General features: G+C 40.7%; 1 protein-coding gene across 9 annotated transcripts in view; it reads left to right on the top strand.

Moving 5' to 3' along the window:
- The window catches only part of EXOC2 (exocyst complex component 2), a 204,869-nt gene that overhangs the window by 165,937 nt on the left and 15,615 nt on the right, over window positions 1-23,317 (top strand). Inside the window, exon 25 of one of the 9 annotated variants that reach the window (XM_050788815.1) lies at window positions 4,426-7,281. The exons of the other annotated variants lie outside the window; for them this stretch is intronic. Coding sequence (XP_050644772.1) covers window positions 4,426-4,466 — 41 coding nt within the window. The 3' untranslated portion in view covers window positions 4,467-7,281. Of the gene's footprint in view, window positions 1-4,425; window positions 7,282-23,317 lie in introns of those variants that run through there. 9 annotated transcript variants of the gene reach the window in all.

Raw genomic sequence — 23,317 nt, 5'->3', positions numbered from 1 at the left:
GAAAATAGACATCTCTGAAGGCCCGTTCCCTGAAGGGCGGCGTTAGGTCACAGTACTTCAGTGCAGGGGCTGCTGGCCATCGTCACGTGGCTGTGGATCCTGTGGCACTTCAGCGAGCAGTAACCAGGGCGCGGGGGGGCGGTCAGCGGCAGGCAGTGCCAGACTCCCGGGGATCTTCGGTTTCTGCTGCATCCAGTGAATTTCCAAGTCCTCACTGGATTTATTTAAGGTACCCAGAGTCCTTTCTCTATGACCTTCATGTTTTCCAGCCATTAACATTGAACTAGTGCAAGCCTCTGTTGTGAATTAGGATCAGAGCCTAAATGTAATCCTGAGATTGATCTTAATAAGAGTCTGTAACCTCAGATAATCTTCAATACAAAATTAAGATTCTTCTGGCTGTGTGACATTGAGTGGTGAGGCTTTTTTTTTTTTAAACATAACTTCGTTTTTTGGTTTTGTTTTTTTCTTAAGATAAACTTTCATAAGCAAATGACACATAACACCATACTGTCAGCAATTTATTGACTCTTTCTCAGATGCCAAAAACACGTAGAAGTTGTCGGTGCTCGTTTCACTTTTATAAGCTCTATTTAGTTCTGTTCTTTGTGTAGTTTTGACTTCACGATTACTAACTGAACTTCAGCCTTGCATAGTCATATAGTGATTTTTAGTTTGTTTAAAGCTGACTTAAGTTGAGACCTGGTGTAAAGTGAACAACCAAAATAGTTTGACTATTAATCTTCCAAAATAATTTCAATTAACAACTTTAGTATTATCTTCAGAGTTTTCTTCTTCAGAAACTGAATTTTGCAAATCATATGGGTAACTGATTACTTATTGCTGTAGTTACCAATAAATTTAGTTCCGATACTGTATGTAGTGATTAAAAAAAAAATCCAGTTGATTAATTTCATGATTCAAGAAGAGATACCGTTAAAGCCATAGCTATGTTTTTTAAAATCTTACCGTTGGATATTTAAATTGGTGTCACCTCTTTATTTGTGTATATGTCAATAAAGATTATTCTGGTTAGTTCTGAGTCACAGAACTGCTGTTAAGATTTTAATTGTTCTGTTATCCACAATTATTAAGAGTTCTTAGTATTTGAATTTTATAAATGTTAAATAAATTAAGAATACTGTTGGTCTTTATTTACAAATACACATTGAAGTTCATGTCTTTGAAACATTAAATAAGAAAAAAGTATTTCTTTAAGTTTCTCTTAAATACTGGTTTTAACTATTTTTTCTGTCAAATAGTCATAAAAATTTAAATTAATATATATTATTTAAAGGTGTTTACTAAGTGAATTTAAACTTAATCATTTTCTATAGGTAAATAGTGAACTGATTTTTAATTCAAGTGCTCTTATATTAATTATAGTAATTGAAATTGGGAAAGGGAAAACTTTACATAATTTGTGACATGAGTATGTCTAGGACCATTCTAAAACTAACAGCGGAGTTGGTTGCTTGCATGTATGATGCATATAACCTAGAGTAGAGTGACCTCCCACCCCTCAGATGCGCCAGAGCACAGGCTTGGGGCGCACAGTTAGTTCCGTCAGCGAGCGAGGCTTGTGTGTTGTCCGAGCAGTATGCCAAGCAGCACATTCCAGCAAATTGAAGAGAAAGAAAATGTAAATCTAATTATGGAGACAGAGGCGGAAGCACAGCTCTTCTCAAGTCCATGTTTGTTGAATTTTAAGATCTCTGCCTTTTGGAATGTGTCTTGCAGATGTTTTCACTGAATTTTACGAGAGACATTGAGCAATCAGGTTATCTCTTGCATCCTGTAACTTAAATCATTCAAAGCTTAGGTCCAGTGTAGAATTTCTAGAGAATAAGAAAAATGCTACAAGAATGGAGATAAGGAGAAATTGTAATTTTTGTTTGATTTTCAAAAAATGCGGAAACTACAGACAGACCTCAAAGTTTAATGTAGCTCTCTGAGAAAATGGATCATTAAAATGTTTTGGGGTCCCTATAAAATAAGTTGTATGTTACATGTATATGTGAATTTATACATGCATATATGCCTTACACATGCGTTTATACACACACATTACTATGTACATGTTTAGTGACGTAGTCAGCATTTATCGCCCATATACCATGTACATGGCAGAGGGCTTTGCGTAAATCACCTGATTTAATCTGTATAACAACACTTCAAGGAGTAAGCCGTATTTTTTTTCTCATTTTATAGATGAAGTCATTGAGCACAAAGAGCTTAAGTGGCTTGCTCAAGGTCATGTAGCTTGGAAGTGGTGGGGTAGGGGTTCCAAGTTCAAATCCAGGCAGCCCTTAATTTTAGGCATTGTGCTGTGTTGCTAGACAGCAAACAGCCTCTATTAGAAATCCACAAAGAAAAAGGTAGATATGCTGGTAGAATAGACGCAAGTTCATGAAATTCACAAAAAAACTAATACAGCCAATAAAATATAAAAATAGGATAAAATTAATCAATTCTCAAAGAATGTAATTTAAAATACCGTTAGGGTATCATTTTGTTAAAACCCTCTGGATTGACAAATATTGTAAAGCTTGATAATACCTGCTTTTTGGCAAAGGTACAAAGAAACAAACTATTCCATCATCTTTCTAGGAGTGTAAATTGGCCCAGCTGTACACATACACGTGTGTGTGTGTGTGTGTGTATGCACACATATATATGTATAGAATTTACTTAGAAGTTTTGTTTCTAAGAATTTATCTTAAGGAAAGTTTTACAGAAGTAAGTAAAGAATTATGTGCAGTGATATTTATTGAAGCATTTTTTTAATATATGCAGAATCTGAAAAACTACCTGAATGCCCATTAATAATGAATTGGCTAAATAATGTATTATATATCTAAACAAATACTATGCTTTCTTTATAATGGATGAGACGGATAATGGGGGGACTGTCCATATATTGGTAGAAAATGTTGGTTAAGGAAACATGCATTCATTCTTTCCTCATTTTTATTGAAAAAGACAGTGTGTCAATTTCATATGTACAATTTGACATGCATAAACATATCTTGAAAGGGGGTAGGAAGGAGCATGCTAGAAAACTTTAATTTTCTACTTTAAAATTTTGTTTTTAAAAATATTGGGGAGGAATAGATGTATTTTTATTTTTAAAAAAGAAATTTCTATATTTTAAAGAAATGAAAAACTTCATGGAGACAGCATGCCACAGAGAACAGGCACATACAATACTCACTCATTTTCTTCTTGGACACACACTTGATGTGACAGAAAAATGGCATACGTGCTGAATTTAGGTTTCAGCAAGTCATTTGACAGTTCTTCCTGATATTTTCAGGAATCCCAGTTGCTCACTTATAACCATCATGTCTTCATGTCAGTCTAGAGGAAAGCCTTTAGTCATTGCAAGAACACTCATTGAACGATGTTCAACATTATGTTAGACATTTGAAAATGGAATACGTTCCACTTTGGCTAAATTTATGAAGAAAAACCTAATAAAGTTAGCTTAGTAGTAGCACTATCTTACACTTAAAAAGTTTCTACAATGCCTTTATGTAAGCCCGTGATTGAACTATCCTAAAATTAATGACAAAATGTAGCATGCTTTCTTAATCAGAACTGCCACAGAATAAAAAGTACAACCTTCAGAGGAATTTTGGTTTCAGTAATAGAGGAAGAACTTATCAGACTAACCCTTCCACAGTTAAAAGTTGAACTCTACACAGAATATAGAAACCAGCTGTGAGAAGCACTGGAGAGCCATCAAAAGCAGACAGACTGGAGGGGGTGCTTGAACCCCTACAGGAGGGGAGCTTGCACCAGCCAGATCTGAGGGCTGTCCACGACTGCTGCGGCAGGTGCCCAGCACTTCTGCAGAAGGCACAGAGGGATGCAGCCGAAGAAACACACTAGATGGAAACTTGAATCTAAAGGAAGGAGAAAAAAGTATCAGAAATGGTTGATATGTGGGAAAAATAGAAAAGACAAACTTTTTGGGTTTTGATTTTTCATTTTTTAAAAGATGATTGAATGTAGAAAAATGTCTATATTTATTAAGTTGAATTCACAATCAAAGACCTTTCTTTGTAGAAAATTCCAAGTCCAAATGGTTTTACTGATAAGTTCTATGTAACATTTAAGGAATAAACAATACCAATTTTCTACAGACTTTATCAGAAAATATAATAGGAAGCATATTCAATCTCATTTTATGAAACCTACAAAACCCCAAATCAAAAATATGACAAGAACATTACAACGAAAGAAAATTACAGACTAGTGTTCCTCATGAACATTGGAACAAAAAATTCTAACAATTATTTTTAGCAGATCAAAGCACTATTGTCCATACAGTGGAACACTAATTCATTATGACCAAGTAGGGTTTATTTCTTTTTTTAATGTTTGAAATGTTTGTTTTATTTTATTTCATTTTCCTTTAAGTTCTGGGACACATGTGCAGAGCGTGCAGGTTTGTTCCGTAGATGAAGGTGTGCCATGGTATTTGGTAGTCATGGGACGACCAGAGGCAGGAGCCACGCTGACTTCTTTACAAGATGACACCTCTGCGTAATTACAGTCATTGCCGAGTCTGGTGGTTCTTCCCCGTAATAAATGTCCTAAGGAATGACCAAACAAGGATTCTAAGACATTTTTCTTTCCACTAAACATATATTGCTCTTGCTTTTCTATCAATAAAAAAATAAATCCATAAGCAGAGCTACGCCCTCTGTTTAACATAATTAAACTTCAAGTTCTCCTCCCTTTGCTGCTTTTTTCAGTTTTGGTTGAAGCATTTAGATAAACTTAAATTGTAATGTCTTAGTTCAGCTCTGCACCCCACCCACACCTTCATACTACCGCAGACATCACCTTCAAATAATAACATTGTATTCGCATTATCAGTTCAGCACAAAATAGAGGTAGTTTTCCATTCCCCATTGAACATTTTTAAAAGGAATTTAGAAAGGTGCATTTTAGTCATATGAGTTGGTGATATCACCAATAAGGTCATCTGAGGCCAGGGCTTCAGCGTTACAGCGAGCTATGACTGCACCACCGCACTCTAGCCTGGGCAACAGGGACAGACCCTGTCTCAGAAAACAATTTTTTTTAAAGACCTAATTATACTTTGTCACATGCCAAAATAAGCCATACATTCATTGCCCTGTTTAAACTTAGTCTAACCTGAATTCACAGATATGAAAATATACATGTTTGGAACAGCAAGAGTAGAATAAAGTGAAATTAATCTCCTAATATGTATACTCAGTGTCTATGAAATACTTCATGTACAGATAGAAAGGACATTTGTTTTTCATTCATAAAGTCAGCAAATATTACCACGTCTGTTCTATACAAGGCAGTCTCCACGTCTTCCAAGCTGTTCACATGGCAGTTTCTGATTTCCAGGTTTGAGGCATAAACAGAGAAGCCGACAGTGCTGTGTAGGAGGGAAGCACTGCATTCTCACTTGACCAAGTTGGTAAGCACTCGTGTTCTTCAGCGTCCGTGGAGCCAGGGTACTCATCTCAGGAGTGTGCCCTGAGTGTTCTCCATTTGAAAGACACCGAACTGGTAGCACTTGGACACACCCCCTTGGCCGGCAGAGGCTCTAAATATCACTTTCTGGATAGCTCCATCCCATCTCTTACCTGTCAGGTTTCTTTATCTTACCTGTCAGATGTAGATTTTCAGATGTTACCTATCAGAACAGATTTTTTTTTTCCCTATCTGATGTCTTCCTCTCCAGTCTCACACCCTCAAATCCTGCTGAAATATTCTTTCAAAATTCATTTTTGTTCAGGTTTCTTCTTTCCTCACAGCCATGTAATGGTCCCTAGCCTTTGGAGGAAAACAGTTTTAGTACTGGTCATGTGCTGACCTGCTTAGCTCTGAAGCCTCATCTCTTCATACGAGCCGTTCCTGGTCGTCTACACTCAGTCCACACTGGGCCATTGCTAGTCCTCAAAGACCTAGCATTCCCTCTCCCAGATGCCCTCAAGCACACCGCTGCCTTCACGTGACCTTCCTTTCATCCCCTCAGACCTGCCTGAGGCCTGGAGACACTTGCTGCACCATCACTTCACCTGAGCCCAGCCCAGCTCAGCACTCCCCACACACTGTTCTCTGGTCCACCTGTCTGGATGTGAACCCTCCTGCTGGTGTCTCCTCTCTGTATCCGTGACTAGCAAGGCACCTGGCTTGGAGTAAGCATCCAGTAATAGATTTATTCAGTTATTAGTTGATTGGTTAATGCCTTGGTAAGGCTTACTCAAGCCATAATGATAGGTGAAAATAACATCAATAAAATACCAAATTTACCCTTGGTAAATTAATAGTTATTTTCAACAGAAAGTCAAATTGAGTCAACTATTTTTTATTCAATAAACGTCAAAAAGAGAACTTTGGTTTATTAATTATTAATTAGGATAAATAACCACAAATAACGTGGACCCCCTCCCGCCCATTTACAGAGAATTCGAGGCCAGGCATGGTGGCTCATATCTGTAATCCCAGCACTTTGGGAAGCTGAGGTAGGTGGATCACTTCACCCCAGGAGTTAGAGACCAGCCTGGGCAACCTAGACCCCATCCCGACAAAAAACCACAGAAATTAGCTGGGCATGGTGGCACATACCTGTGGTCCCAGCTACTCAGGAGGCTGAGGTGGGAGGATCATGTGAGCCTGGGAGATGAAGGCATGGTGAGCCAAGATCCCATCACTGCACACCAGTCTGGGTGACAGACTGAGACCATGTCTCAAAAAAAAAAAAGAATTCAAATATTATAAAATACTTGTAACACCAAAGATCTCCTAAATGTAGTTCTACCTTTCTTCTTTATTCTAAAGACTCTTTGAGCCCCCACAGAATTTTAAGGGTGCCGTCATGAGCATCATATTCCTAGTGCTGTTCGTTGGGACACTTTAGAATCTGTTTTCATCTCCGAGTGTGGACTATGGGTGTTGGTGCCCAGTGGGTGGCGGTTTCCCTGTCACCCACCCATCCCTCACGGCGTTCCTGTGTCCTTGTCATTGAGTACTTGGGCACTTTCCGACTTCTGCCTCGATCAAAATGGATACCAACTGAGTGGACTTCATCTCTGAAGAAAGAAGCCTAAGTCAATAATCTTTTTTTCTTTACTGAACTCTGATGGAAAACTGTCAGTTCCTAGGACTACTCTTAATTACATTTAAAAAGCTTAGAGGTAGATGTCAATAGTCTTGTATTTAATCTATTTAAAGCAAAAAGCGATTTTACATTTTCTAAAGGAGTATAATTTTCATCAGTCATCTTTTTAAAAAAAAAACACAGTTTCATTAAACTTCCTTGTTTTCAGACATTTTCTTCTCATTTATAAGCTGTTTGATATATTAGAGTCAGTGCTATAAAACCATTTGTACAATGCTTTAGACATTTGGTTATAGTTTCTTGGTCTGCCAAGCATTTTCCAATAAAGCTAGATTTTGGCTCAAATGGTCTTAAATGTGAAATTTATTAACTTCAAGATGACCCATGGCCTACATATTTTCTTCATTGCATGTCTTATCTGCTAAAGTATTTATTATGTATTAAATTGATAGCTATAAACTATGCTGTTTGGCATCAGGGTGAACTAACATACTATTGTACAAATAAACAGTCCAAGTCATTTAAAAACTTTCAGTTATGGAAATTTTCAGACATATATCCAAACAGAACAGTCTGACAAATCCAGTTGACCTGTTGGCCAACTTCAGCAGCAATCATCTCATGACCAATCTTGTTTGCTGTGCCCCTGGGCTCCCCACTACCTCTGAGATCTGTTATTTTGAAGTAAATCCCAGATATTAGATCATTTCATCCATACACACATAAGATAAGGACTGATTTTTTTTTTAAAGAAACATAATCATAATACCATTATTACATCTGGAAAAAGTTAACAGTAATTCCTTAATTTTATCAGATATTTAGTCAATGTTCAAATTCTCATAGAAGCGTTTTAGACAGTTTGTTCATATCAGGATTCAGTCAAGGTCTACACATTACTTTTGGTTGATATGTCTCTTAATTAAGAAAAATAAACCTCTCTCGAGTCACTGTTGGTGCTCAGCGAAGTGGTTGTTTCCCTGTTACCCACCCATCTTTAGCTGAATAAATTGGGTTCTTTGTTCTGTAGATTTTCTCACATTCTAGATTTTTCAGATAGCTTCCTCATGGTGTCATTTAACCTGTTCCTCTGTCCCTTGTGTTTCCTATAAATTTGTGGTTAATAAGGAAGCTATCAGTTTGAGGTTTGATTTTGTGTTGTTTACTTCCATCAGGGGATGCCTTATGTTTGGTTGTCTCTGTTTTTGATGATAAGATTGAAAATTGAGTTCAAGTGTTACCAGCTTGGTATACCTTTAAAAGTTCACCATAAACTTTTCATCCAATGGTTATAGCACCACTGGTAATTGTTTTCATAATCTATTTCTTATTAGAAATTGAAAATAATAATTGTTAGCTGGAACACTAAATAAATTTTTTTCATTAAGCTCTGAAGTACACAGGAGGGGCAGGATAGATGCCTGATTAGTTAGCAGTTTTCAGAATGAGTTGGTTTCCTAGTATTTCTCAAAGGTCATTACTAAGGTATTTTTTATTTTTTGATTACCTTTATGAAGTCATGATGTAAACAAAATTTGATAAGCTTCAATTCATTGTAGTAGGTTTTTTTTTTTTTTTAATTTAGTTGTGCCCCCTTTGGGGGAGTCTCTTCAAGTGGGCCCTGGGTCCTGACAGTACAGCCTTGCTGTGGGGTGCCATGTTCCACACTCATGGTGGTTTTCTTGCCTCAGTAGAATCAGCCGTTGGGAGGAATTGACGGAATATGAAGTATGAACATCTTCCTCTCTTTTATTTCTTTCCACACTGTCTCTCTGTCCACTCCTACCCCCTGGCTTTTTCTAATCCCATAGATCTCGTTCAGTCTCACCCCAAAGTCAGTTCTACAGCTGGATGGGCTGTAGCAGCAACAGTCATGGTACCTAGTGCTTCTCATATTCCAGCAGCACCATCACCTCCATTCAGAAGTCATTGCCAGCTGGACCCGCTCCTGCCAGGCAGGTGAGAAAAGCTGCCTCCCTACCCTCAACCAACCGTGGTCTCTCCATCAGTGAGGCATTGGGGAAGGTGTGCGTGTTTCTTCTGTCATATTCTATATCTGTACTAGGAACTCTGAGAATTTAGACTTCTTCTAAGGTGCTGTGGAAAGCGTTAGGGATTTTTTCTCACTTGACCTGGTTTTGTTTATCTCATTATAGAGGGACTCTTTCCAAAACTCATTTACACGCTTCACAACTGTGCGTCCTGTGGTAAACAGCTAGTGACAGATACTTGCATAGATGCTACTGTCTTGGCATCCTCTTCCCCCATCCCAGCTATTATTTCCTCCTGGTCTTGGCTACATTTGGTGTGAATGTTAGCCCTGAATTTGTTGCTTTTCTTAAACAATTGGGGCGTTGGAAAACCTGCCTTTGTTTTGATCCCTTGGCTTCAGGCCTGCCCTGCAGAGCCAGGGAAGCCTCTGGTGTCTGCACACATGATAACAGAGCTCAGCCAGCTGTGCCCCACGGCTCTATTGGGCTGGGGCTAGGGGTCCAGCGATGGAACTAGACAAGCTAGCTCTGTGCGCGGGAACATTGAAAGCCGACAGTGAGCGCTGCCGTCTGGATGGTCTTCATATACGCGTAACCTAGCAGCTGTCTTCCCTCCACTCCAGTGCCGCCCCAGGACCAGAGCCTTAGTTCACAGGTAGAAATGTGTATTCTTGCATTAGGAACAAAGATGGCCTGCTGGAACAAAACCACTTGATTAACTTTAATGTATTTGCACGCTGCAGTAAGGTGAGATTTAATGAAACACTTTCAGGATTGTCTCAGTATTTGGATGGGTGGAGTGCACTGGACTAGTGGAGGGTTATAGACGGTTCCAAATTATTCCTTTGAACTGGAAAACTGTGAAAAATGTTGTGCTTTCCCAGTTATTTATAACATGCATCACAGTAGACAGCTGAGGCTCAGATGATTTCCAAATGTTATAGTTGGACTTCCTAACAAACTAAGTCACCATATGCCTTGGTGGTTTAGTCACTAGTTAACAGAATCTGAGGGATTAAATCACAGTGGTGAACCTAAGGACAGGCAAGTTTCCTAAAGGAAACCCCCGGGAGCCACGCTGTGCTCCCTGCAGACACCCACCAGCTGTGTGTATCTCTCCTTTGTTGTTGGAAATCGTATAGTTACAGTCATTCTGGCTCCTTGCTCCCTCCCAGGACCACGATGTGCCCTGGCACCCTGGCACCCTGGAGCCACACGGGCTGCATTCAGCCCTGAACCTGCTGCCTGTGCTCAGGACATCAGGGCATCGGTCCCGGGGTAAGCTTGCCTCCCGCTGTGGTGCCGACATTCTAAGGCCTGTAAAGAGAGCAACAGCGATGACAGGAAGACCAGGGGACAGACAGGGAGGACAGAAGACTGTGTGGACAGGATGGAAAGATGTTAAGACTTGAATTTTTTTTCATATATTTTCATTTACCTTCAATGTCCACGTTTCCTAACCTACCTTCCTGGTTTTGTTTGCCTCTTTGTTTTTTCTTTGTTTCTGGGGTAGGGTGAGGTGGAGTGGGGTGTGAGTGAGTTATAGTTCTTAATTGCCAACCTGGGGCAAGGGAAAAGTAATTCTTAGAGCTCAGCTGAAAAATGTGCCTTCCAAGTGTTCCTGCTGTTATACCATAATAGTGTTATAAATTTGTTTCTGGCATGATATTCTATAAAAGCCAAAATCTTTATAGTTTCATCAAGAGCAACACAATTTGAATGCCTTTATTATGGCTAGAACTAAAAGCAGTTTTAAGAACTGTTCGTTCAGAGTGAAGCCACCAGTACCTAACGTTTTCTTTTAAGCTGTTTACATGCACTGATCTGGTCCCTGGCTTCTGGAACTTCGCTGAGAACTCCTCTGCCCTCAGAGGGCCCTGCCTCCCTGGCTCCCTCCTCCCTCCGAATCCACCCTCCTCCCCTCCTCCTGGGACATCACAGGCCTGACCCAGGGCACCTGCTGGTTCTCTGTCCTTTGGGCTTCTCCCCCACACACCTGCCTGTGGTGTGTGCTCCTCCCCTGGCCTCTGCGTCCCTTGGGCTTCTCTCATAGAGTCTGCCCCAGGTGCGACCCCCTTGGCCTCCCTGGAGCCCCGGAGCAGCTGTGTCTTCACAGCCCTCACCCTGCAGCTCCAAGAAAGCCTCACATGCACACCAGAGGCTCCAAACCACGTGCTCAGGGCATGGGAAGGTGGGAGCAGCACATGGATTTACCCGATAGAATGTGTTAAGAAAGTTAAACCACAGAGCAACTCTCTCTGTTTCCTGTTTTCTGCTCTGAGGTCAGAAATGCCATGTCTGTGACTTTCTCCCAAAACCAGGATAGAACCTTGAAGATAAAAGGTACTTGGTAAATGTTGGGTAATCATCTCCAATTTTCTTAACCACCTTCTCTGAGTAAGCAGCAAAAACGAACCCCAAAATACTTACAGGGCAGCTTAGTAGTAATAAATAGTTACTAGTTATTCTACACCTTCAAGGTGGAAAAATGTTGAGTGTTTATTGAAATCGACTTGAACATTTCCTAAGAGACCACAGTCTTATCAGCCTGAAAGAGGCTGAGACGACCTGTCACACCCCTTTCTTTTACAGTCGGAAACTGAGGTCCAGGTGAAACATTATCTAAGCCGTCAGAGAGCATTTGGTTGACAAAACTGCGACTTCTGCCTCTGCCTCTGCCTCCTAACACTTTTCAAAAATACATCATTTTTCAGCAAGCTCATCAATGTGCTTAAACTCTACATTGTATAAAGAGTCTAAAAATAGTACAGTTAGCGTAAAAAGCTCAGTTTGTGGCTAGATTTTTAAGTGTGTGGAGCAAGAAACATCAACAAAGCAGTTGATGCCTATGGGAGCAAATTAAAGACAATGTTATTAAAATCTTTCTATTGCAGAGGATATTTAATGGGGACTTAGATTCTCTTTGGATCAATTTACTTCCATTTTCTCATAATATCACATAGTGATAATCAAAATGTTTGAGTGACAACCAGAGTAAATTCATAAATATAATATATCTGAAAACCCATTTTTCTTTTTTTGAAATTGCTGTCCTTTCTGGTTCAAATGGTATGACAGTCTATGATTACAGTAATAAGGACTTGGAGAATTCTACATAGAATGCACATCACTTTTATCTAGTTTGTGTATTGAAGGAATTTAATAAGAGGTTTTATGAATTCACAAAAGCTGCCTTCATGGACTTTAAATATGATGGATATGAAAGAAACGAATATTCTTGTCCTCCACGGTTGGGTTGCATTAATGAAAAGAAAAATTGGTGTGTGCGCTTGGACTTTTTTCCCTTCTCCTTTTCCTCCTTGATTTGTGCTGTGGGTTCCTTTTTCATATTCTGCTATAAGGAAAACAGGTTCGGCAGATCGTTTTGTTTCACTGGAGCTGTGCTGCTTGTGGACACCGGGCCGTGGGCAGCAGCACGGCACGTAAACCGTGCGTGACCGCGCTGTGCCCTTGGTACGGCATGTTTGTGGACACTGGGTGGCCCGGCTCTTCCCCGCGGGGACTGGAGCACGCTGAAGATAACACACATGCAGTGACCCAGCTCCATTCCAGCCTGTACCCAGGAGAGGGAGTGTCTATACCCACCAAAAGACAGCAGCAGCTGTATTCCCAACAGCTCTGCTGGAAATACCTGAAAACGGGAGCTGGACACACAGAGTCGTGGAGCTGGCCTATTTTGTGGGGTTTAAACATCCATTGTTGAAAATAAAATGCCAGATGACATTTTGCTTTGGTTCATATTGCAAACCTGATGGATTGATTCAGGTATTTCATTTGGTCCATTTTCAAATGAAGATATTTTACAGTTTACTTACTGTTTTCACATACATTCTTGTATTTTATCTTCACACCAACCGTGTTGGGGTTCGATACCGTTTTCCCCATGTGGCAAATTTTTAAAATTTGGAGAATCAGGAAAGGCTGTGTAACTTGCTCAAGTAAGAGAGCTAGGCCCAACTTTTCATCTCCAATTCTAACTTTATCACTCTTACCCAGAAACATATGTACAGGGCATGGGTCAGAGCGTAGGGCTAACAATACGGTGTCGTTTTGTGTATCTTAATATCTGTAAATACAATAGACCCTTGTACAACAGATGGTTGGGGTGCCAACCTCCCATACAGTCTAAAATCTTATTAACTTTTGACACCCCCATAATGTAACTAGGAGTAGCCTGCTATTGCCCAGACAACTTACTAATAGCATCAACAGTCTGTTACGTATTTTATGTATATAGTGTATTCTGTATTCTTAAGGTAAGCTAGAGAAAAGAAAATACTACTAAGAAAATCATAAGAAAGGAAAATACATTTGCTACTCATGAAGTGGAAGTGGATCATCATAAAGGTTTTCATCCTCGTCGCCTTCACCTTGAGGAGGCTGAGGAGGAAGAGGAGGATTGGGGTTGGTTTTGCTGTGTCAGGGGCAGCAGAGGCATGAGAAAACCCACATATGGGTGGGCCCACACAGTTCAAACCCATATTGTTCATGGACCAACTGGAAATGAGTTTGCAAAGTACTGTGGGCCTTCCTCGGTCCCAGGTGCTGTGAACAGAGCTGAGAAGGGGCTCAAGGACTATGATCTGGTGGCCCTCCCCTGCTAACAAAAGGACAGTGGCTTCACCCTGAGGAAGAAGACCGTGTGTGTATGTGCACCTTGCCCTTCTGACAAACATTGACCCGTGAGGGAGAGTTTCCAAGTATGGCAAAACTATAATGAACGAGAAAGATCCCAGGAAGAGAAGAGTAAAGGGGTCACACTTATTTTTGGATAAAGGATCTGCACAGCAGTGTACGAGGCACTAAGCAGCCAATTTGGTGGAGTGAAGCAAGTAAGCATTGATGCTGAAGATGGAAGAACAGATGAGTAATTGCTAATAAAATCTCAAGAGAAATAATAAGCAACGTGGAATTCAGTATTTGAATGAGATTTTCTTAGAAAAAGAAACAAATCTATGAAGTGAGGCACTGTTCCTGCCCTTGCTGCCCTGAGCCTGTGTGCCTTGTTGGTGGTGTCTTTGGAGTGCACTCTAAGCTGGCACTGCAGCTTCAGAAACGCAGGCCCCTGCACCCCTGCAAGTGGGCGGCTTGCCCAGCTTGGGCTGGTTCAGTGCAGATGCCCCCGTCCGGCCCTCTCTCGGCCTCACACTTCAATGTCATCACTCCCAACAGGGTGCAAAGCCAGTGCTTTGTTGTTTTAGTCATCTAAACAGATTTGTGGCATGTTCAAAAATTAGTCTTCGAAAAGATATGCATTTCTACCTAGATTTCTTACTCTGTAAATGGGACTTTAAAATCCCAGTTAGCAATTGGCTTTTTAGCAATTGGGTTTTCATAGTTTTGTTTTGTTTTTTTATTTTTTTGCCTTCCATTTTATTGTTACTCAAAATTGTTTTGAATTTCAAGGTGTTTTCTTTTTGGAAGGTTTCATGGCTATTTCTTCAATTGCATATGGAACCCTGCATTGAGAATAGGGACTATATACCCTGTTACTTCTTTCCTGTGCTCCACGGTAACGACTGCAGTCAAAGGGATGCCGTAGCCACGCAGCAGCAGTCACGGTGCTGCCTGGCATTTTGCACCATCTTGCATGTCAGGCCATGGCAGGAGCCCTTCCCAGTGTTCACTCATTTGGTCACGGGGACCACGCTGCAAAACAAGGGGCCAGGAGCCCAGTCTGCTTCAGACCTGCCTCTCTCGCAGCATTCATTGGTTTTGATCTCAGGTCATTAAAATCTTTAAAAACGAAGAACAAAACACCTTCTTGAAATTGTGAAAATCGAACAGTTAACCCAAGCCAGTTTATGAAGTAGATGTCCAAAAGTAACACCTCACAGTATGAAACAAGCACATTCATCTGCATATGTAGAATGAATCCCATTTTCTTGTCACTTTCACTTTTCTAACTGAAGTTTCCTTGTAATGAAAAAAAAATTTCTAACAAAAAACTAAATTGAAACAAATGGTTTAATTTGTCAGTTTATATTAAGTTAATTAACTTTCTACCTTTGTGTCTAAAATTCATTATATCAAGTTTGTGAAACGTGTTCTATGCTAAATGTATAATGAGTTCTGTAATATCTTATATTAGGATAATTCATGGTCTGTTTTACGCATCAGACTTTAAATTTTGAAATGAGAGGGGAGAGTTTTTTCCACTTGCTTATATTTGAGTCTTGAAAGCTGTTTGTCTATGAAGTTTATGCATCTAAAGTCTTATGAATATAAAGTCTTTCTTACAGATGGGAAAAAAATAAGCCATGTAACCATTTCACTGTTATTTTCACTGTTGGCAACGTTTTCTCTTTTCTCAAGGAAAGAGTTTTCCTATTTAGATTGATCATATTGATCAGTAGGAGATCCTACTGATGAAAGCAATGAAAAAAAAAAATCCTGGGATAGAAAATAGAAAGCAGAAGGGGGTGAAGGTACCCATCCATGTGCTTCATAGGAGGGGTGTCCTTTCCTCAAATCGTCCTTGAAAAAAATCCACTGGAGGGCAAAAGACATTCATCAGTTTGGGAGTGAGGGCACGAAAACCTGAAGAAGACCTGGAACTTAAAACTCTTTCTTTATTCCAAGAGCTGATTTTGCTGCAGAATAATTAGGACTTTCTCTCTGTTCTACTAATAGTGATACAGTTTCTGGTTATCTTTTTTTTTTTTAAATTAGGCAGTAATTTCAATAATGTGTGTTCAGAGTATAATTGAATAGATAATTTACTTGAAAAAAATACACCAAAGTTTTTTCATGTAGTGTTTCAGTTTGACAATAAAAAAAAGTACATTGTGGGATATTTATAGTATTTTTGAATCTATTTTTACCAGTAGACTGGGAGTGATAACTGAATTGGGGCATAGGGGTTAAAAACAGGAAATGTGGTCTATACAGTAGGTAGTGCCTCCAGAGTTTCCAGGGCTGATTCTTACAGTGTTGTCTGAAGAGTGTTATGCATCAAAACAACGTTAGGCTGAGTACCTTGAAATCCGCCTGTGTTTAAAGGAGCCGTCTTTCCAGTTATGACAGGAAATGCTTCATGGAAAAGGTTGCATTCTTGGTATAGGTTAAGATGGCATAGCCGTTGTTTCTGTAATTACAGCACGTTCTTCCTCTCCAACACTTTTCAGACACTCTATATAGTCAGAGTAAATCTTGTATAACTTTTAGTAAGTTTCCTTCAATTTTTGTATTAAAATTTTATTTTCATGAAAAGTTTTGTCAAATAGCTGTTTAAGAATGTTTTAAAATAGACTGTCATAGCTGAGGAGAAGCGTATATTAGGAATACTATTAATTATAGTAATTAGAGAATCCAAATTAAGAGAATAAAAAGGCATGAGGAAATAAATTGGAGTATAATTTTGTGTGGCCTTTTGTGTGATAAGTTGGCAGAATCCATGAAAACCGAATAGCTTGAATACCTTTGCACTCAGCAATTCCACCTCTGGGAAGATATCTTATATAAACTGTTGTATTAGAATCCAAGAATCTATGTTCATTGCAGCAGCATTTATGGTGGTAAATTAAAAGGCAACATAAGTGCCCCATAGTAGGCGAATGGTCAAATAGATTATGATACATCCATGCAGGAATACTAAGCAGCCATCAAAAATTATAAGGTAGATACAAACAACCTGTTTGCTCTTCAGTGCATACTGTTTGAGTCAAAGACCTTAACAGACAACTTACCAAAGTAAACATGCAGATGGAAAATAAGCATATGAAAAGATGTTCAACATTCTGTGTCATTAGGGAATTGCAAATTAAAACAACAGGAAGATACCACTGCACACCTATTAGAATGGCCAAAATCCAGACCACTGAGAACACCAAATGCTGGTGAGGATGGGGAGCACCAGGACCTCTCCTTCCTCTCCAACACTTGGAGATGGGACTGGCACTGCCACCATCACTGCTAGTCGGACTGCGGAATCACCCAGCCACTTTGGAAGACAGTTTGGCAGCCTCTTATGAAACTAAACATACTCTTGACCATATAATCCATGAACGACACTATTTGGCATTTAGCCAAGAGAGTGGAAAAGTTACGTCCACACAAAAACCTGCACACCAATGCTTGTAGCAATCTTATTCATAATTGCCAGAACTTGGAAGCAACCAAGTAATCCTTCAGTAGGTGAATAAATGGTCACTCCAGAAAATGGGAATATGGTCCCTCCAGAAAATGAATATTACTCAGCACTAAGATGAAATGAGCAAGACATGGAAGGAACCTTAAATGCATATTACTAAGTGAAATCAGATAAACTGAAAAGGCTGCATATTGTGTGATTCCAACTATCTGACATTCTGGAAGAGGAGAAACTACGGAGAGAGTAAAAAGATCAGTAGTTGTCAGGGGTTATTGGGGAAGGAGGGAGCACAGAGGAATTTTAGGGCAGTGAAACTACTCTGCGTGTGTTCCCGTAATGGTTGGTACCTGTCATTGTATATTTGTCTAGACCAATAGCATGTACACCACCAAGAGTGACTCTAATGTAAACTGTGGAATTTGGGTAATAATGACACGTGTCAGTGTGGGTCTGTCACCTGTAACAAGTGCCCCACTCTGGTGGGATGTCAACAGTTGTGGAGGCCGTGTGTCTGTGCTCGCGAGCGGCGCGGCATATGTGAAATCTCTGCTCCGTCTGCTCAGTTTTGCTCTGAAACTAAAACTGCTCTAAAAAGTATAGTCAGTTAAAAAATTGTTACAGATTACAGAATGAAATTTAGCAAGATTCAAGAAGAGAATGTGTAACATCTCGTTTTTTAGGAAAAAAATTATATTCATAGGAAAAGATCTGGAAGAACATTCACTAACCTATCAATAGTGGTTATTCCTAAGAAGGATGAAAGAGGAGTTTATTGGGCTTTTATTATTATGTAATAATAATAAACTGTTCTTTACAGTGAGCATTTAACTACTTAATTTTCCAAATAAAAAATTACGGGTAAAGACTTGGTGAATCCAAGGTGTTCAGTATTTTATTCTTTAATGTGGACCTTCTCGATTGAGGTTTCTCCACATTATTAAGAAGAAGAAGAATCCCGTCTGCCTGTAGAACACTTTTTATTTTGCAAAGCATTTTCCCATAAAGAAAATCAGAAGCTCAGATTAACTGAGTTTCCAGCTAAGATTTAAATCTAGGTCATCCCAGTACACAGCTGAACATTATGTAGCATCAGTTACTGCTGGGCGTTATTCCCAGGAGATCAGCACGAAAGGAACGCTGGCATCCACATGCAAAGGGGATCATTTTTTCATGAACGACACTGAGGATTCTCATCAAGCAAAAACCCTGTGTTTGTCATATAAGCTTATTGTTTGCCTGAACAATTGTATTTCACGCATTTGCTTTCTTGCACTGTTTAAAGACTGTGTAAAGTTCTTCTCTCCCATGTGCAAAATGGTCATTTGTCTTATTAAACTTGGGTGTGTCCCTACTAGAGTGCAAGCCCTGTGAGTGGAGGAGCACTGTGTGTGTGTGTGTGTGTGTGTGTGTGTGTGTGTGTGTGTGTGTGTGTGTGTAGTCACTGCTGTATCCCCAGCCTCTGGAATAGTGTCCTGCATGTAATGATAATGGACCCTCAATAAATATTTTTAATAGTGTGCCAGGTTGCCTGTTCCAAAATCGAGTGACCTTCCTATATGATTAAAAGAGGAAACTGACAAATATACCAAGAAAGAAGGCTGCTCTACTGTTCTGATGCGTGAAAACAAGATCTTCACTGTTGGAGAACATGCTGGGTTACACCGGCTGGCTTACAGGAAACAGCCTACAAGTTCTTGCTCAGTGGAGATGAGCCTTGTTTTCTCCATGGGGAATTTCCACACTGGGCTACTAGATTAATTGCTAAGTGGTAGTCTAGGTTGACACTGTGTGGGTGGGGACACTTTTTGTCAAATATCATGACACATTCTAATTTCATATTCAGACAGTGGAGGAGATACATGTTGTAAATGCTTAGAAGCTGTTTCTCATTCCCTCACTTAAATAACATGGAAAGTTGTGGGGGTTTATTGAAGGGGAACCTTTTTAAAAACAATACTTATTACTGCACCATAATAATGTAGCCTTTATTTCTAAGGAGCAAATCAGTTTGCCTTATTTTTCTTGGCACACTGTCCACATTGATGATCCCTTCCGTAATATTGTGTACACCATAAATTTGGCATTTTATGGCCCACTGTTGTTGGAGCACAAACTAAAACTCAGGTTTCCTTGCACGCTTATGTGTTCACTCTGTCCTAATATATCTGGGCATCTTCCTAATATCCAGCACGTGAGGAGCATTCAGTAAATACCTAATGCATTATTTCAGTATATTGCTGGAAAAATAAAGCATATTTTGGAAAGCAGAGAGATTAAGCCTCAGCAATATTCTATACTACTGTACTTTATTCAAATTATATTTTTCAAATGGATCCTGATACTCAAAAGGACTGTCTTTGTTTTCTAAAGTCCTACGAGAAGCGAGAGATTGTATGCTTTCCCAAGGAATACCTTCTTTCCATGTATGCTGAGGCACTTGCTTTTAGTAGATGACTCACATATCTTCTGACTTGAGCACTGTAGAATTCTACATATATTGAGGTTTTTCTCTGATGTATTTGTTCCCTCATTCATTCACTTATCAGCTGCATAAGTCTGCAGAACTTAGTAGTGAGCAAGACAGACATGGCCTTTGCCTCCCTTTGTTTGTCACTCATGGATACTTTTGAACACCTTGTGCCATCTATGTGCCAACCTCTGTGGTGGGAGCTGAGGCTGCGATGAGGAGAATGGCAGATGGTCCCCACACTGTGCAGTGCATGGTCCAATAGGGGAGACAGATGTTAACTGAGTGATCGAGTGCACAGTCCAATAGGGGAGACAGATGTTAACTGAGTGATCGAGTGCACAGTCCAATAGGGGAGACAGTTGTTAACTGAGTGATCGGAGTGCACGGTCCAATAGGGGAGACACTTGTTAACTGAGTGATCGGAGTGCACGGTCCAATAGGGGAGACAGATGTTAACTGAGTGATCGCACAGATGGCTGCAGAGCTGCCCCAGAGGGACCGGGGACACAGTGCCCGCGAGGACAGCGGTGGGGCCGGGCAGCACCTGGGGGTGCAGAGTGCGGTGGGGCCGGGCAGCACCTGGGGGTGCAGAGTGCGGTGGGGCCGGGCAGCACCTGGGGGAGCAGAGTGCGGTGGGGCCGGGCAGCACCTGGGGGTGCAGAGTGCGGTGGGGCCGGGCAGCACCTGGGGGTGCAGAGTGCGGTGGGGCCGGGCAGCACCTGGGGGTGCAGAGTGCGGTGGGGCCGGGCAGCACCTGGGGGTGCAGAGTGCGGTGGGGCCGGGCCATCCTAACACCTCCCATTTGTTGACTACCTGCTGTCTGGGAGATGCCTCCCTAGCCTCTTAAAAACATTCTTCCACTTAATAAATGGAAAAAGCTACAAGTCAGAGCAGTTCAGAAACTTGCCCCCAGGTGACTCCTCAGTAAGTCACATGAGTGTCTGAGGCCCAGTCTAATTCTGTCTATGTCCCCTGGTCCTCTTCAATCAAGCCATGGCTCAGATGTCACCACAGAAGCAAAGTCTTCCCCAGCCATCGCTGGCACTGACACATCCTCAACACCAGTGCAAAGTGTGACAAAAGAGTTGAACTGAAATTCTAACTTCCAAGGACTCTGTGAAACCAGCAAAATGAGGAGTCTCGTCAAGGACAGATGTTTCTGGTTCCAGCACATCACAGTCATGTTTCATGTTGTGTCCATTTTTTTTGTTTTGTTTTGTTTTTGCTGTTGTTGTGTTCCTATATGCAAATTCCACTGTTAGCCATTCCTTGTACCACTGAAAAGATTAATGTACAGTTAGGGTCTGCAGCAGCTAAACGACAGTCATACGGAAAACAAGCAATTGGAAGTGGTGCTTTCTGGGAGTAAAAGTCTTACTTGGACCCAAGAGCCCATGAGACAGGCCGGGGAGGAAGGCGAGGGTGCAGGCCTGCTGCTTGGCTGGTCTCTCCCTAGGCCAACACCCAGCTGTGGCTGGAGTGAAGAGAGAAAGGAAGCGAAATTCTGAACGAGGAAGACCACAGAGATCTCACCGGTTTCCCAGACACGGACACTGTCTGGTCTCTAGGCCCCTTGCCCTTTCTCCATTCCTATCCAGTACTATTCTCTAACCATTTAAGGACTTCACAAAATAAAAATAGCAACCAAACATTTAACAAATTATTTTAAATTGGAGTATAAATTTTTTTATGTTTGGTTTTTGTGGGTTCATAGTAGGTGTATACACTTAGGGGTTACAAGAGAGATTTTGATACAGGCTTGCAAATGTGTAATAATCACATCAGGGTAAATGGTGCAAAGATGATTTTTACAACTTAAAATTCTTTCATATGACCATCCTGCATGTATTGGCAGGTCAAACTTGTAATAACTAAGCACTTTGGGGTCTTACATATATTGGAGATACATACGTGTTCTACTTGGAGCACCTCTGCCATGTGCCTGGTGGCATCCTCCATGTAGTAGGATCTCAATAAATTTATGTTAGTTGAATGAATGAGAACTTGTAGCCTTTCCCTTAGAATTAACAATTTTAGCCCAATCGGTAATAAAAAAAAGTACTTGCTCCTGTATTTAATTCAGTGATTAGCTTTTTGGAGAGAGACAATCAATGATTTATTTTTATATTAAAGTTTTTGTTACCAAAAATTATAATACCAGCACAGGCACTGCCTTGGGAGGTTCTGATAGCAGCGCATGGAGCTCCGCCTCACGCCTGCCCTTTCCGACGCATCCAGTCGCTGCCTCGTTGAACCTCACTGGCCTGATGTGTGATTTGACTAGCGGCACCATTTCCTGTCCAGCCCAGGACCACACGTTTTTCCCTTCTCTTTTTCCAACATTACCAGTTATTTATATGAAGCAGTCATTTGGGTTTTTGTGTGCGAAGGGAAAGAAGGCAATTATTTCCTTTTTTTTTTCATTCAGAAAGATAAAATCTCCTAGAAATACAAAAGTTCTTTCTTGTCCAAGGTTAAGTCTTTGAGCTCCTTATATTATCCATGTGAAACCTGTGGTCAACCCAAGATAGGAAACTTGCTTTTTTCTCTTTTTTTTTCAAAATTTCTGTACACAAAAATATGGTTCTTTTGGTTCAAAGTGTCCTGTGCCTTTATTCTTCCCATTCGTAGCTTTGTCTTCAGCATTGCAATGAGTAATTTACACTTACCTCTTTTACGGGGTGTGTTATTAGCAGTGCTGAGGCTGGTGGGTCCTTGCCAGGAAGTGTTGATGCTGTCAGGTCCGAGTGGGAGTTGAGTTCACAGCAGGCTGTCACTGAGCATGTGACACTGCCTGGCTTCACTCTAAGTATAATTTTCTGCTTTTTAGTCAGCACTCTGGCCCCACTCTTTTCTTTTACATTGAGGAATTTCAGAAGTTAAAACACTGCCCTCGCGTTTCCAGTCATCCTTGCACTGTAGCACCTTAGAGCCCAGATCCCGACGCTTGTTCTTGCAGGAGTGTTGGCAGGACCCCGGTTCTCACTGAGGGCAGAGGCTGTGAGTTTTTTTCTGTTCCTCAGAGCATGGAAAATAGAAGCCTACTATTGTGCTTCGATTTTCAGTAAGTACATATGTTACCTGTGTGTCTACATGAGCTGGTGGCTCATGGCTGTGGCTTAGAGAGCCTAGACCTGAGCACGTTGGTCTCAGCCCCGGGTGGGGCTGCCCAGAGGGTTTGAGCAGCACAGGCCAGGCCCCGGTGCCCCGACAGCAGGACAGCAGCGGGAGCAGTCTGGGCACACCTGGGGGTGTGGCTCTCCTCCTGCGGGAAGAAAGCTTCCTGGTCTCCAGCACGAGTTCATTTATTTCACTTTCACGTACATCAGGCTCCTTCTGTTCTCTCCTGCCTCCCAGATAAGACTTCTTACCTTGCAATTATCCTTTTTCTCAGGAAGAATCCGTTAATTTCTGGATTATATTGAATTACTCTTCACTCATCTGTCTCAGCAAAATAGACTTAATAACACCTGAACCTTCATATACGTGTGTGTGTGTGTATATATATAAATATACATACACAAAATTGGCTTCACAAAAGAAAAACAGTGTGCTTATTTGTATACCATAGTCTGTGAGACAGAATCAAAACCTGATTCTATATTTAGAATAAGCAAATGCCTGTTCAG

Source organism: Macaca thibetana, chromosome 4 (assembly GCF_024542745.1).
Source record: "Macaca thibetana thibetana isolate TM-01 chromosome 4, ASM2454274v1, whole genome shotgun sequence".
Lineage (NCBI taxonomy): Eukaryota > Metazoa > Chordata > Mammalia > Primates > Cercopithecidae > Macaca > Macaca thibetana.
The sequence above is the reverse complement of the archived record's forward strand: the minus strand, read 5'-3'. Positions and strand labels throughout refer to the sequence as shown.